This window comes from Ruditapes philippinarum, unplaced genomic scaffold (assembly GCF_026571515.1).
Source record: "Ruditapes philippinarum isolate M1 unplaced genomic scaffold, ASM2657151v2 ctg826_1_1_1_1, whole genome shotgun sequence".
Lineage (NCBI taxonomy): Eukaryota > Metazoa > Mollusca > Bivalvia > Venerida > Veneridae > Ruditapes > Ruditapes philippinarum.
This window is the reverse complement of record NW_026858472.1, coordinates 290080-307004: the sequence shown is the minus strand read 5'-3', so window position 1 is coordinate 307004 and position 16925 is coordinate 290080. Positions and strand designations below refer to the sequence as shown.

The 16925-nt window shown below is 30.5% G+C and overlaps 1 protein-coding gene across 1 annotated transcript in view; it reads left to right on the top strand.

The window, feature by feature from the left end:
• Nucleotides 1-16925, top strand: part of LOC132753256 (uncharacterized) — a 56950-nt gene that overhangs the window by 15508 nt on the left and 24517 nt on the right. The window contains exons 5-6 of the mRNA XM_060743699.1: nt 11851-11929; nt 16349-16449. Coding sequence (XP_060599682.1) covers nt 11851-11929; nt 16349-16449 — 180 coding nt within the window. The remainder of the gene's footprint in view (nt 1-11850; nt 11930-16348; nt 16450-16925) is intronic.

The window sequence follows — 16925 nt, the reverse complement described above, 5'->3', positions numbered from 1 at the left end:
AGAGAATGATTCAGGAAGCTTATAGTAAAATAAAATAAATTCTGTATAAACTAAACTAAATAGGTGTCATCTAAGAGACCACTGAGTCTGGTCTATGATATATGGAAGGTTAAGCGTTAAATTTGTCATACCTGAAACTCGAAGTCATGTAACCATTACTACAGTACTTTAAATTTGAATAATGTAAATGTCGTGGTTCAAATTTGAAACCATCCTTTCAAAGTTTAAAGGATTTCAATATTAATATAGGGAAATAGAGCTGTCAACAGTACAGTTGGACTATGCGGGCAAGTGTTGCTGTATACTGAAGGCAATGGCTCTACTTACGCTTCCAATGGGCTAAAGGTTAAAGTTGGAACTGTCCTTTGTTAATGTTCATCATTTTTAAAAATATGAAAAATAAGAAGCAAACTCTAAAAAATGCCAGTGATATATCAGACTGCATGGATGTACACAAGAGCTGCCTCTATGCTTATAACATAGGTGCTTTTCATTATCGCCGCTGGCATACAAGGGTTGATCAAGTTATATTACATTTTGGAGGTCAGGATAAATCCTTACCATGAAAGTAAATGAAAATAAAGCCAGTGATGATTTAGGTTAACGCATATCTGTGAACAGTTGAACTTATAAAGTAACATAAGTAATATAATGTAGCAAATAAAATGACATAATTCAAATCAAAATGAAAAGAAAAATGTAATAAAATATATATGTTATTTTGCAATTTATAGATTAAAACTTGACTTGATCTATTTAAATGGAAAACAAAGTGGAAAAACATCTTGTTTTTAAAATTCCTTTGTGATCTGATAATTTTTTGACAAAAATATTAGTTTGTTTTGACAATTAAAGTTACTCTTCTGATATGCACAACTTTTATTCACCCGATTAAAAAATTTTGGATTTTTTTTTAACCATTTTTGTTTTTAATGAAAAAAATTTTAAATAATAGTTTAAATTTGGGGGAAATTTTTTTTTTAACTTCTATCAAAAAAGATGAAAACTCAAAATTATTCTGAACTGTCAAGTTTCATTTAGAATTCAATGTTTGGGTTTTTAAATTTTTTTAAAATTTTTACTAAATTCTGGGAAAAAAAAGTCCCCCAAAAACAAAGTGAAAAAACCCCAAAATTTTTGGAAAACTTCGATCAGTTTTATTTGAGTCTAAAAAATGCAACAACTTTTTATTTCCCTTTGGGCACGCCACAGTTAATTCATCAAAGGAAAAAATGGAAAACAGAAGTTTATTCAAATAAAAAAAAAAATATTTTACTTAAAGGCTAGATGTTATAATATTGACTTTAATTAAGAAGATATTAGAAATACCTGTAAGCTAAATAATATGGTCAGTTTGACCTAGGCAGTTATCTTTCTAACCTGTTACTTAAAAATTACTACAACAAAGTTTAGCTTGTCAGCATAATTTATGAGGTTATGTAAATTCTTGCAGCATGTATAGAAAGTCAAGCTAACCAACTGTTATCATTTTATCTGGACTTACACATCTCTTCATACTGTTGCAATTAAAATTCCAACTAAATCTGCCTTGTCATTGAATTGGTTCTACCTTTATTAATTGCTGGCCGCAGTGAATCAGTAAAAATCCTCGCGCAAACACAGGACTGACCCCACCAGTCGACCATTAGCTCCGGACAAACATGTTCGCAAACATCGCCATATTGTGCGAGGACAAATATTATACATTCTTTCTTGATAAACACTGTATGTACACAATTGAGTGCAGGATACGATTTAATTATATATTACATGACTTTGAGCGACAAATATTTCCTGCAAAGATCAAAAGAGATTGAGTAACGCTGACATGGTAAAAATCAACGTTCCGAAAAACGATTTTGAAAAATAAAAAAAATTGACATTCTGGTTACATGGTCTGATTACGTAGGAACAGTTAAATAAAAGAACATGGTAAATTATTGAATGCATAAACCCCTATTTAATGAGGAATAAAATATTTGTAGGTAATATAAAATACATTTTACATACTTTTGACAGGTATATGATGATGTTACCATGACGATGAACAATTTTATTTCTATGTCACTACAAATTTTTATTTTTGCGCCAGACAATGTAATTTCCGACTTGTCAAGCATGTTTTAACATCTTACTAATCATATCTAAAGAAGACTTAATCGTAACATATGATTTTTCAACGGGATACTTTAGGATAGTTTTAAAAACAATATTGGCTCAAGACCAGAAGAAATTCTACAGATTATAATTATGCATAAAGTTTTTGAAAAAGGTCCTGATTTGTCTTTGTCCCTGTGTTTTCTATATGAATAATGAATGTTACTCATTCAACAGTTTAAGTGTGTTGTAATGAATTTCCAAGTTAAAGTCATATGCTTGTGTTGAGGCGACTGCGCCAGTCCATCACTATTTCCACCTGTTCATCACAATGTTAAACATTGGAGCTCAAACAAGCAACAATACACACCTGTGACAGATGTATGCCACTAGTTATACTTCTTGTCATACTGACTTGTCATATTATAGTCAGTAAACCAAACTTATACATGATGAAATCTCCTAACTCTTGAGTCTGCAGGGCCGGTTAATACCGTTATGAATTGTATTCATATGACTGCATTGACGCAGACCAAGATCAGCTGGCACATCCATGCTGGCCAATCATGGTTTGCACTGTTCACTATTCAGTAACAGTACATATCTTCAGATTTTTCCTAAAAAAAGGATTAATGGTTTTGTCCAGATTGAAAGTCCAGATTGAAAGATGGCCGAAACTATTTTAGACAGTTATAGTGTAAGTAAAAGACAATTCCACAAAGTCAAAAGGGAACAAGTTATTAGCTAGTTAAACATCTATGTTAAACTTCATGAAATATCAAAATACTAAAAATGGTTATTATATAGATGTATAAAATACATGTGCTGCATATATGAAGCGTATATAATATAGCGAATATTTCATATATAATTATATACAGTAAATACCTGGTGTCACCTGTCTCTTAGAAGATGGAATGTCATTGTGAACAACTACTATTGGGACAGTGACAAAACATTGTTTACTTTTCTTACTTTATATACTTTATACATAAATACATCTTTAAACACTTGATATGTAAAGTTGATATTATATATGTACTTCAAAATAACTGATGACTGGGGGTTACCTACAGGGTAAAAAAGAATAAAGAATGACTATTTTGAGATTACTTTAAGATAAATTCATTTCATGACAATTTTATTTCTAGTCTGGCTTGAAGCCAGTCTGTGTTTTGTGATACAGTCGTACAAAAACAACAACAACAAGATAGCTTCCTTTATAAATGTAACAGTCTGTTATTATTTTAATAAAAGTCATTATTACAAAGTGGAGCCTAACTGGAAAACAAAGCTGTACATGCATGTACTAAGTTCTTTCAGATTTTTTTGGGTTATCTAGTTTAAGTCTTTGGAACCATATTGACTTGACTTGTAGAGAAAATAATGTTTCCTTGTTTATTTTATAAATTTTCTTGTGGTGAGAACTGGCAGGGGCAAGCTGTCGAGGTTAAAGCAACATCTGTTAATGGTATGTAATTGATGGCAGTCAGTCTGCCTGTCTGACTGAAATTGACATGAAGTTTGTTACTTTCTTCACAATTTATTTGTTGCTATTACCCATATGTGAAGTATTAAGTAATCAGCTCTCTATGAAAAATGTTCATAGATTTCTATAAGAAATATTGAAATATTGGTAATGTTTATAATGTTCAAAGAAGTTGTTAATACTTTCATTGATAAGGACTTATAGGAGAAGAACGTTGAAATGTTGTTTATAAACACAAATATGTTGTTATTGATGTTAATGAATAAGCATTTGGATTTGAATCAAGGTTGCATACATTTAGCATATAAAAGAGATATTTTGTCTGAGCTGTTTCAAATTCTTATAAACATATGGCAAATTCTTAGAAACACAAGTGGGCTTATTTTAATTGTAAGTTAGTCTAAATCAAATTAGTTTTTAATTAAAAAGAAGTGTGTCTTGTTTTCGCATTTACTGATATGATTGTTTCCAGATGCCAGCATGCACTTCACCTTGTCAGAAATAGATGAGGAAGAACCTTCCAGTCATTTTACGTCTGCTTCTGCCCTTCATGTTGTAAAATGCCACTTTTTGGCATGCTGCAAAATTTTAAAATTTTCACTTTCTTCTAAAAAAAATTGGACTTGATGAAATCAGTTTAATTTTTTTAACATGAAGTGTGTTTCATGTTAAATTTATTTATGATATTTTCCATAAAAAAGTGCATAATTGCTGAAAAGGTTACAAAATTAAGTCCAGGAAAAAAATTATCATTTCTATGGTAACGGGTATATTTGCATGATTGCAAATAAGTTAGAAATTTAAAACTATGTTAATCAGTGAAATAATCTGGATTATGGTAACGGAAGTAATTTGCCGATGTTGTAAACAGTTTTAGGTTTTGTAATAAACTGATACAGGATACTATATTGTTCCTGTAGATAAGATCTAAGGGTTATATGTTACAGACCGGTGGTAATGTCCGTACCTTCAAAGGACTTTTAATGTACATTAATGGAAGATAATGTGGAAGTACCATCAATTTTGGTTTGTATATTTTTCTAAATTTTCATTGTTTTGGTTTTTTTTTAAATTTTTTGAAAGTATTTTGAACTTTTTTCCTTCAAGTTTTGAATATCTTTTGACTTTAAGTAGTCCAACTAATTGTACTGCGTGACGAGATAGTGTGCTATTTTCGTGTCTCGGCTCTCCTTGCCTCTACAGCGAGATTCTGACCCAGCACGAAAATATCTCAGAATCATTAGCTTTGGCACGTCAATATATTTTGACTAGACTTAAAGCTGCATGCCTCCAAATGAGCCAAAATATTACAAGAAAATCAAACTTGAGAGAAAAATCTATTAAGATTTTAAGAAAAGTAAAAATATTCAAGATACAAGTAATAATTTAAATGTTATGTGTGATTAATGACTGATTTTGCAGTATCTATCATCATATGTCTGTACTGCATGACTAAAATGCTGTGAGGGCTATTTTTGCATATTTTGATCTCTTTGGTAATTTACATGTTTTGAAAATGCCGTCTTCAACGTGTAAATTACTTTCTTTGTTTACTTCACAATGTTTACTTTTGAAATACATATTTCAAAATTTTCATGAATCTCTGATATATGCGGCTTTAATTTATAAGTATGAATCTGTTATCATTCTTCTCTGAAGCATCTTTAACTTAATTTGTCACCTTAGTGCAGTAATGCCTTAAGTCATTCTAAATTTAACAGGAGTTAACCAGTTATTGCACTTGGGTGACATTATGTACACTTTTTTTTCATTTTATGTTTTTTGTAAAAATAACATCTTACATACTCAAAAATTATGTACATGCACATTCATGCAATACAAAAGCCTTAAAATGTGTCAATTTTTTGTATATCACTTATTTCTAAACAAACTGATAAGGACTTCTCAATACATTATCTCTGAATTACCTTTTTTGCATAAGTTCAGGTTTTTTTTTTAACAGGTGAACAGTTTGCCTATATTAACCTACTTTTTATTATTGAATAGATCTACCAACAGTGCAGTTTTTCAGCAAAAAAAAAAATTTACATTTTTAACCGAAACAACCTGACATCTATTTATTACGTTACCATTGAAATGAATAGATAAGTTTAATATGAAATTAATGGTAGAAAATAGTGTCCCGTCAAATTTATTTAATACACTCCCCCTGTAGACAGCCTCTATCAACATTAATGGTCTGTTTTCATTGGACAAATAGACCTATTCTCATCTTATATCACCTCGGTACTCTTCACTGTCTGAATTGGGACTTTGACATTTTTTCTTTAATTCGGAATAAAAACAAAAAAATCTCGGAGTTTATAAAAAAAATGTTGTAAAGTGGTGTTAAATAATGAAATATATCTTGACAATAGAATACCAATGGAGAGAGGATAATATTTAGATAAAATGCGAGAAAATATGTATAATATTAGGGAAAATGTTGACTTTATACCGTAAATAATGTTAGTAACGGTGACATTCCGCAAGTCGACAGCGGTGTAAATTACTGTCATATCTTCACTGTCGATTGATTTATCAGTGAATCTCTTTACCTTTCCTTAAGTTGTCGACAATACTTTCTTTAAAATATTAAAGAAAAATGCGGTTTAGAATTAAGTGTTGCTGAATATTTTGATACATTTAAGAAAAAAAGTTAAAGCAAATTTAAAACAATGTGATATTCTTGAGGAAAGTAGGAAATAAAGTTTAAAAAAATGGAATCGAGTTATATGCGTATGGATTATAATGGGGGCTACATGACCCCTGACGTACGAAGGATAAAAAAGTCACGCAGTTTTTCTGTGGGGAGTTATAATATACCTAAATGGAGGTAAGCTGGACATTTCCCCCATCTTTATAAAATGACTAAAATTACTGCTTATAATAAACATCATTCATGACATTGTTTTAAATGATGTCATAAAAGTTGGCAGGGATGTTTACAATGGTCGGCTAATTAACTTTCTTTGTATAATTTTGTCATGTCATGATTCTGTACCATTTGAACTTTTTGGTCAGATTCAATTACCATGCAGCTAGTGTAATCTATTCACTGATTGCTAATTATGGGGGCTTAATTAAAGGCTGGGAACAAAGAGTTCAGATAGCAATCATCATGAAATAGCTCAATAAAAATTCTCATCCCAATGATCAAAATTGATTTTTGTTAACCCAAGCTCTAAAATATCCAGAAGCTGGACAAGTGCTGTCATTGGTGCTTGAAATGGTCAATTGACAGCTGAAATAGCCATCATTCAATAAACAATCTTCATAGCTCTTGCAAGCTTTCTTTTAAAAAAAAATTATGGCTGGTAGTTTTATGGATGGAAGACATAAACATTGAAAAATAAAAAAAATAAAAAATGAATTAGGTAATTGCTATGGTTTGCCTTCATAATAGTGAGTCTGCAAGTACATGTATATATAATAATAAAACAGAAGATAAGGTTTGGGCAAGATTTCAGTGAAATAAGTTCAAGTTTGTCTTTAAGTCATATAATTTATGTTACATTAATTTTGCAAATTCCAATAATTCACTAAGATTCAATAATAATAAAACCTACATTTTACTTAACTGTTTTGCATATTTACTAAAAATGTTCAAGTGGGAAATACATAGGAAAGTTCAGTTGTTCCCTTACATTGTAGATCTTGTTACTATAACATAAAAATGTGCTTTCTTCATTAAGTGGAAATGATATAGGCAGTTGGCTGTTATTTTTTTGCTCAATGAAAGACGTCCCTGTAAAATGCATTTTCTACACCATCTTCTCTCTAAACCTGTTATGTTTCACCTCAACTAATGAGTTGTCAATAAACAAATTACCTCCCTTGATCTCTGCATAGTTTTATGGGATTGTTCAAAGGAATTCTTCTCCACTTGGAACGAGAATAAACAATGGAAGCCAGATATTACATCAAACGCAGCATGAAAAACAATTATGAAAAAATAAATCTCCTATTACCTATCGGTGTGAAGTAAATTTTTAAAAATCCAAAGAGCTTTTTTTGTTGTTGAAGACAGGTTTCCTGGAGTCTATGAAAGAAATTATGATTTTAATGAATGAGTAAATGAGACAAGATTGGAGATTCCTATCAAATGTCGCCCATTTAATATAACCTATAATTTTTGTCTGGTCAAGGATTAGAGATTAGAAATATTATATCAACTGTCTTGTTTGTATTAACTTTCAGACGAGACCTTGCTTTTCTTGTCCCATTTATGTCATTTAAATACTTTCGTAACTCAATTACTTTTCCGTGAAAGTCTTATTAGATATAAAAGATTACATGTATTACTATAATTTCTGGTTTTGGAATGCAAGTAAATTGGTTTGGCTGTTATCAGGTTCGGGAGTTTGTGTTGGAAAGGTTTTTATGAATCATTCATTGACTTTAATGGAGTTAGGAAGTCATCAAATGAATGTCCGCCTTTGTTGTTATCATCATAAATTGAAGTTACACCAGCAATTCGGTCGTAAATTGGGCATCATTTTTAACGAATATTACTGGCAGAAATAATAATTCACATCCTGTAATATTCATAATCTCAGTCAAACAACAGTTAATCAACAATTCTTTCATATATTTGCACTTTCCATAGCATTGTATTATTCAAAATAGCTTGTTAAGTTTGTGTAATTAGGTACAGTTCATTCCAAGGTGCAGCTACAGTGTAGTCTGCCTGTGCCTGACTCTGTACTGCGGCGGGGGTTAATGACTTTTGGCTCAGGAGGCTAAGGGTAAAAACATTTCTGTGTTTGATAGATAATGAAGGTAGAATATAGGTTTGAGTCCAGTAGTTTTTCATTATCTTACCCAAGTGAGCGTGAACCCTTCGGTAAAACTGTACAATTGAGAAGGAATGTTTAGTCTATTTATGAAATATTTGACCTAATTAAAAACTCATTTCGCTCCCATTTTCAATTTGATGTGATGGTAAATAATAATTCATTTGTGATAATTGAATTCATAGATGGATACATTTTGGATAAAGGTAGCCGCTGAAATATAGATGATGAACTGTGATAAGGTGACATCAGCATCTGTATGTAAATAGGTCACTGACTGAATTAGAATTATTTATCGCCACCGTCCATAATAACAAATTTAGCGACATATGAAATTTGCCATGGGCCAGTTTTAACTTATAATGAAAGAGGATCGATTTGTAAACAAGTTTTTGTTTTACTTTTCAGTGTGGTTTTAGCATATTTTTTTAATGTTTTTGTCTTTCCTTGATCTTGTCATCCTTTCACACATTGTTTAATATAACAATAATTGTAATAAAAAATTTCAGACAACTTGCTTGGTGGACATCTGTTGCTGATTGGTTAAGGTTGTTGACCTCATCACAGCCATGGGTTTAAGTCCAGGCAAAGACTTTGGATTGTTTCATTTGAGAAAGCTATTAATCTTAGGCTTATGGAACATTGGTGGTTCTACTGGACCCAAGGTCTTCCTTCTCCAGTACCATATGACCTATACAGTATTGGTGCCATGTAAAAACCCAAACATGCTCTATTGATCATACAAATGGGATGATTGTAAGGGAAATTTGTTTTTTAAACATTATTACATGCATGTTTGATTCAAAGAAAAAAATCTGTCCAAAGTATAATGGTTATGTGTATTGGAAAAACTCCAAGGCCATCTAAATATGAAAATAAATGTTGATATTATAAGCTGATTCATAAGGTGTTCAGGCTTTTGTTAAAAAAGAAAAATGATCTGTCAATACTGAATGTTCTTTTTTTTAAATCATATGAATGATCCACCAGTTTCTTTAAGAGGCAAACTTCTTTAAAACCATCTCGGCAATGGGCGTGCACAGTGATGACTTTAACATTTTTACCTATTTATTAAAACCGTAGCTGTATTTAGCACCTATTTATTAAATACATACAAAGTTCTTACATGTACTGTACATACTGACATGCACAATGGATAGATTGTTCACTTGACATTCCAGACCTTATGTTTGCTGTCATATAATAAATTACTCAAAAGGGGAAACTTTTAAAATGAGAAGGTATTATGAATAACCATGTTATTAAATAGGCAAATTCTTTGAAGGTTGAATTACAGCATATATTGTGATGTATGGCTTCTTTAAAAATAGCTCACAACTGCAATAACATATTGAATTTCAAATTGGTAGTCTTCTTTTTTTTCATTATGAAACAAAATTTTAAGTTGTACATAATTATGTTGATGAACTGCGGTTGCATTGTTGTTTTCTGTTGCTAAGTTAGTTCCTAATATGCCATGGTTTGTTTAATACAAATTGGTTTGCGTTGTGCCTGACCAATTTAATTTTGTTAATACGTACTTAAGTATTTAAGTCCATTATTATCATGATAACTTTGTTGCAGTTGTCTCCCTTATTTTAAAGACAATAATATTTTTTTAGCTTCTACCATTTGATTTTTACGACACCTTATTTTACAATGTATGTACACTTTTAAATGTACACTTAAAAATGTATATTTTGTAACAAACCTTATTTTTAATAACATTATCACATTTAATCTCTTTTTATATTCTGATTACTAATTTATTATAATATTTTCATGTTGTACCACTTTTACTACAAAGTTGTATCGAATTACCATATTTGGCAATATTGTTTGTTTTATTGCCCTTGGAGCTTATAATATAGTGTTTAGCAAAGAATTACTAATTTTAATCCCAGGCAGTGCAGTGACTGTGTGTTATATAGTATATAAACAATAAATAATCTTGTTATAGTAATCCCAGAGCCCTAGATCGCAGTAACTTTAAATGGGCATTAAAACTTTATAAACTGGACTTCAGCACTGCATGCATCTTAAGCATTACAGCAATTCTGTAAGTTGTCTGAGTGTTACATCATTTTGATATTGAACCTTTGCAGTATTTTATTGGCAGTTGGGTTAATCTAGAAGACTTTAAAGTAACTATTGATATTTGCGCAGTAAACTTGTGGGTATTTTGAGTCTGATCCTATTGGCTCCAGTTTTTAGCTCGACTATTCGAAGAATATGAGAGCTATTGTAGCCGCCCCGGCGTCGGCGTCAGCGTCCGCGTCGGCGTCTGCGTTGGTTAAAGTTTTTTGTAAAGTCAAATATCTCAATTATTACTTGAGATATTCAATTGAAACTTACAATACTTATTTATAGTAACAAGGTACATCAGATGGACAAGTTGGATAACTCTGCCTACAATATTGACAGAATTATGCCCCTTTTTAACTTAGAAAATTTTGGTTAAAGTTTTTTTGTAAAGTCAAATATCTCAATTATTGCTTGAGATATTCAATTGAAACTTACAATACTTATTTATAGTAACAATGTACATCAGATTGACAAGTTGGATAACTCTGCCTACCATATTGACAGAATTATGCCCCTTTGGAACTTAGAAATTTTGGTTAAAGTTTTTTGTAAAGTCAAATATCTCAATTATTGCTTGAGATATTCAATTGAAACTTACAATACTTATTTATAGTAACAATGTACATCAGATTGACAAGTTGGATAACTCTGCCTACCATATTGACAGAATTATGCCCCTTTGGAACTTAGGTAAAGTCAAATTACAGCATATATTGTGATGTATGGCTTCTTTAAAAACAGCTTACAAACTGCAATAACATATTGAATTTCAAATTGGTAGTCTTCTTTTTTTTTTCATTATGAAACAAAATTTGAAGTTGTACGTAATTATGTTGATGAACTGCGGTTGCATTGTTGTTTTCTGTTGCTAAGTTAGTTCCTCTTATGCCATGGTTTGTTTAAAACAAATTGGTTTGCGTTGTGCCTGACCAATTTAATTTTGTTAATACATACTAATAAATATTACTAATAAACTGTAATATTTAAGTCCATTATTACCATGATAACTTTGTTGCAGTTGTCTCCCTTATTTTAAGTACAATTAGAAGACGATAAGCTTCTACCATTTGACTTTTACAACACCTTATTTTACAATGTATGTACACTTTTAAATGTACACTTAAAAATGTATATTTTGTAACAAACCTTATTTTTAATAACATTATCACATTTAATCTCTTGTATACTGATTACTAATTTATTATAATATTTACATGTTGTACAACTTTTACTACAAAGTTGTTTCGCATTACCTTATTTGGCAATATTGTTTGTTTTATTGCCCTTGGAGCTTATATAGTGTTTAGCAAAGAATTACTTATTTTAATCCCTGCAGTGACTGTGTGTTATATAGTATATAAACAATAAATAATCTTGTTATAGTAATCCCAGAGCCCGAGATCACTGTAACTGGGCATTAAAACTTTATAAACTGGACTTCAGCACTGCATGTAACTATTCCGTAAGTTGTTTGAGTGATATGGAACCTTTGCGGTATTTTATTGGTAGTTGAGTTAATCTAGAATACTTTAAAGTTGCTATATATTTGCTCAGTAAACTTGTGGGTATTTTGAGTCTGATCCTATTGGCTCCAGTTTTTTTGATAGTAAGACATCTGTCATAATAATGGCGACCTATTAGCTCAAGTTGAACAGAACTACTTTAAAAGTGCATTTTTAAAGATTGAAATGATTTAAACCAATGGTAACAACTCAACTTTCCCTGTCAACTCAGTCTGATAGACTTACTGAAGTCGCCAGAGGTGTTTTGATTGGATTTAAATCTAAATTTTTAAGTTGAAATTTTTGCTAATATTTATATATCATAACAGTTTTAGATAAATACCTGTTACAGACATGCTATAAATGTTGAAATTAGGTCATTTATTTTGGGTTGGACTTTGTCGAAAAAAAATCTCATCAACAGCTTTGATATTAGAGCTTTTAAATTGCTACGGTAATCTGTAAAATACATTCATGCAGGGTCACAATTGACCAAAATATTTGTAGGAAATTGAACACATCATTAAAACAGTTTAAAAATTACTGATGTATTTAATTTAACCGACTATATGTCTATACAACCAATGAGATAGGTGTTGAATCCAATTTCATTAGCTGCGATGAAGCTGCCCCTCATTGTCCGGTCTCCCCAAGGCGGGATATAAAATCACCTTTTATCTGGTGAGGGATGCTTTGTTCGGCAATTTTTTCAGATCTTTTAAGGCCAACAGTGGTCCAGGACACCTGCTATGTTGAAGTTAATTTACAGGAAAATTGTTATCGTATATCAATTTATATGATTTGATTGAATCAATATACCCTAGAATCCTCAGCTGCTGCAGGTATCCTAACTTCGGACATTGGTCAAGAATGTTTTTGATGTTAAATTTACTGATAAAAGACCATTTATCATTTTTCTTTTGTAGTTGTGAATCTACATATATTATATATCAATCAGGGTGAAAAATAACACCTTGGCTGACCTCCTTTTTGGTAGTCAGACTGATTTTGATATGGGATGAAAAAGTTATTTCTTTCAATGTTTCAGGAACACTTAACAAAACATTTTTAGTCTGCTCTTCATCAGAATCTAACACTTGTGGAGTTTAAGATTAAATAATTTGCGTGTTTTAAAATAAAATTTAGGTTCTTTAATGACTTTAATGATATTAAGTGACAATTAAAGACCAATTAAGGATGTTATAAGTACAGTAGTGTTGTGTTCTATCTGTCTGGGCTATAGTTTCATCAGTTAGTTGTTCATTGCAGTCTCTGGGGACTGAGTTACCTGAGAGATCAATAGGAAAGGTATGTGTGGAATGTCACAATCAATATCTCAGTTTCCACAATGACAAATATATCAGGCAGCAGATTGCATAGCTTGCTTTGTTTCCAGATCTGTAATGACATGTTTCAATTTGAAATTAAGGCTCATGCATGTAAATTTGTGGTTTTAGTATTATTATATTTTATGGAGAACTTGTATTAAATAACAAAATATTTTTATTGATCAAACTTTGGATTTAGTGAGGCAAGTGTTGTTTTCTAAAAACATGTGTGGTTAAAAGAAATATGTTAATGATTTTGAAAAAAATGTGTGTTACATACATGCAGGTGTTGTCATATTTCTGAATCAAGGTAAAGATTTTTTATTTCAAGCCGTTATTTCAAATAAAAAATCGAATAAAAGATTACATTTTGTATTTGCTTGTCATAAAGGGAAAAACTATTTGTAATTAATTGTTGTGGTACTCTAGCTTGGAAACAAAAATCCTGATGCACTTTCTGACTGTTAACTTCCATGTCAGATCCTGTGACATTGTTGTTTTCCACTTGGAACAACTTTGTGCCATATGGCAGCAGTCAATGTCAACGGAGACTAACTATCATAGTTGATCGAGTCTTGGCATCGGATACGTGTTTTAGTTGACATTTTGTACAAAGAGCAAATATGAGCGATTCAGATCGTGACTTTTCTTATGGGTCAAGACTGAAACCCCCGTACAAATTTGATCAGTTAGTAATCAATCGGTGTTATTTGTTGAAGTCAATTGGAGACATGGCTGTAATTTATAATGAAATATCTTCGAGATGTGACTAAAACGGCGTTTAAAGATTGTCTTCATGAAAACCTAATTTGGCATGAATCGGCGAAAAGTTGAATTTATTCGCTATTTTTCAAAATGTCAGTCAAAAATGTGAAGTATGTGATGTTATAAATGGGACAAGGTACATGATATGTTTGTTTTGGATGTTTCAATGGCCGTTAATAGTTGAAGGTGTAAAACTGTAGATTTAAAACCTAAAGTTATCAGGTGTCATTTTATTCAAATGCAAGAAACCAATACAAAGTGTAATGTAACAGGTTGTTGTAAAAATCCAGAGATTTAATTCTGAGAGTAAAATTTTGGATTTGAAAAAAAACTGTGGCTTTATTTCTTCGGATTTTCCTTTAAAAAATGTGATTGTTTAGGTAAGAAAAATTGATACATTAGATAACACAGGAAAAAAGAGTCAGGGTTTTGTGTTTGTTCTTTTATTGAAATAATGTTCTGGTAAAAAATTATCTTAAAGTTGCGTTTTAAGTTATATACTTTGTTGATGCCTGCAAAAAGTAACATGGCTTGAGGTTTAATGTGATGATTTTGTTACAATATGCAAATTTTGAATTACGTCAGTTGCTAAGTTGAAGAAACTATATATTGTTTACTAACATTGTTGACTTTTTTACTAGATAAGACATCAGTAATTATTTTTTCTTTGGGCAATGTTATTGACCTAACAACAGAAAACATTGTACAATGTCTGTTACACACAATGAAATAGATATACCAGCTATAGAAATACCTGCCATTGATAGTATTGCAGGTATTTCACATGGAATATTAGGTAATCATTGTTTATACCTGTAAGATTATGGGATTTTACTTTTTAATGGGCGGTTACTTTCAAAAAATGGGAAACCATGCATGAAGTGTGAATGTTCAATATATATAATTCAGTACTATTTGTAATATCTGGTCAAATTTGTTTTTCATGTGGAAGATAACGTTATGTTTTTATTTTTTTATGTATATTTGTGTAGAAGTTAAAGATTAAATAAATGATTTGTTTAAAGAGAAACTTTGGACCAGTGACTGGTTTTGTCAATGTTTATAAAAGGTAAATAAAATTCTTGCATTAATTTTGTTTGTTTTAGATTTGTAGGCATTATTCATGGCAAAATTTGGTTACCTTTACATCTTCTATTTCATAAAATTCTTTTGTAACAGCATATATGTCATTTACAAAGTTAACTTAAGCGATGTTTGTTCACTAATCAAGTAACTTCTCTAGTGTCAAGTATGGGATGTGTTGTGATTAATTTAATCAATTATCTTTTTATTTAGTAAATAATTGAAGATCAAACGTTATTTTATTGCAGATTTAGTATAAAATTGACCGTTCTCGCTTCAAGTTGACCATTTATGGTCAGAACAATAAATGAAGAACGTCATAAATTTGCCATAATCTCTATTTTAAGGCATTCAAACACATTCTTCACTAAGCGTTTTATTTTTACGACAGATACAAAGAAAAGTTTTTAGTTCGGATTTTCTGCTGTTGATGGTACATACTTAATCTTAAACAGTTATTATTTGTGTAAGATTTAAAGTGGTCATTTCTTACGTTAAAGATATTAGCTGCCACATCATTGTTTTTTGTTGGTTTTTCGGTTATTCCATTTTATGCCAAAGTGATTTAAGTCATGTAAATGAAATATTAGAAAAACTTATGTTTTGCTCTGAGATAGCAAATTGCCTTTGGGATATGTTTTTGATGTGAAGGTCATGTTTTGACCATGTTATATATTTTATCTATAGTTAGATATGACAAGAGGAATGTGGAGTTTTTATGTTACAATGATAAAAGGTGTAATATTACATAATTACGTTACTATGTGCATTGACAGCATTATAATAATACAGAATGGATGCAATATGGTTTCGTTTTAAAATAAGGCAGATGTAAAGTCAGATGTGGATTTTTAAGTGGACAAAATGGGTGACAGATGAAATATAACAAGTGTTATACTGGAGATTTGTCAGTTTGGACCGGACTGTAAATGTCATAATAAAGTTTTATCAATGTGGACTTTAATTGCCAGTGTTTTTACAATTGTTAACCTTTTTCCGAAAAATAACAAAAAAAACAACAACAGATAATCAAGAGTAAATTGTTTAATATTTGCAAAAAATGCCAAAAAATAACATAAAATTGCATAGGAGTAATAAAGTAAATTGAATGAAATAAAAAAAAGTGTTAACATTTATGGACATTTTTTGCCATTTTTAAGTGATAATAAAAGATAAAAAATATAAAGTGTGGCTTGAAAACAGAAAAATGTGTACACAATGAGTGAAGTTCAACAACTCTCTGATACTGAAGTTGATATAGAAAACAACATGGGAAATTTAAAAGAACCTCTTGAAATATTGATGTAAGTGCCATAAATAGAAACAGGTGCTCTGCTAATTACGTTAGCGAAATTGAGAAAGATTTATATTACCTTTATATTTTAAAAGCCGGAAGTTATGGTACTAAATTAGTTACATCAGGAAAATTATAAGATCATGTTTATTTGAGTAAGCTATGAGGTGGAAATTTTGGGATTTCAGATATCATAGATTGTATTCTATTATAAGGGATTTCTAATTGCGTTTCTATATTATGTATATATAGGGACTTTTAATTATATGATATTTTTTTCTTTTATGATTTTACATAAAATAAAAAGAGTTTCTATGTGAGATCATGGTTAAATTTAATGATAGATGGTTTTCCTCTTGTCAACCATGTTCATTAATTGTACCTGAAATAAAGTTTCACTTTAATGTTTTAGTCATGCTATTTATCAGTGGTAATTTCAGTCATGCTTTGCATACAGTCTACCTTTTTATTGAGAAAAAAAATATA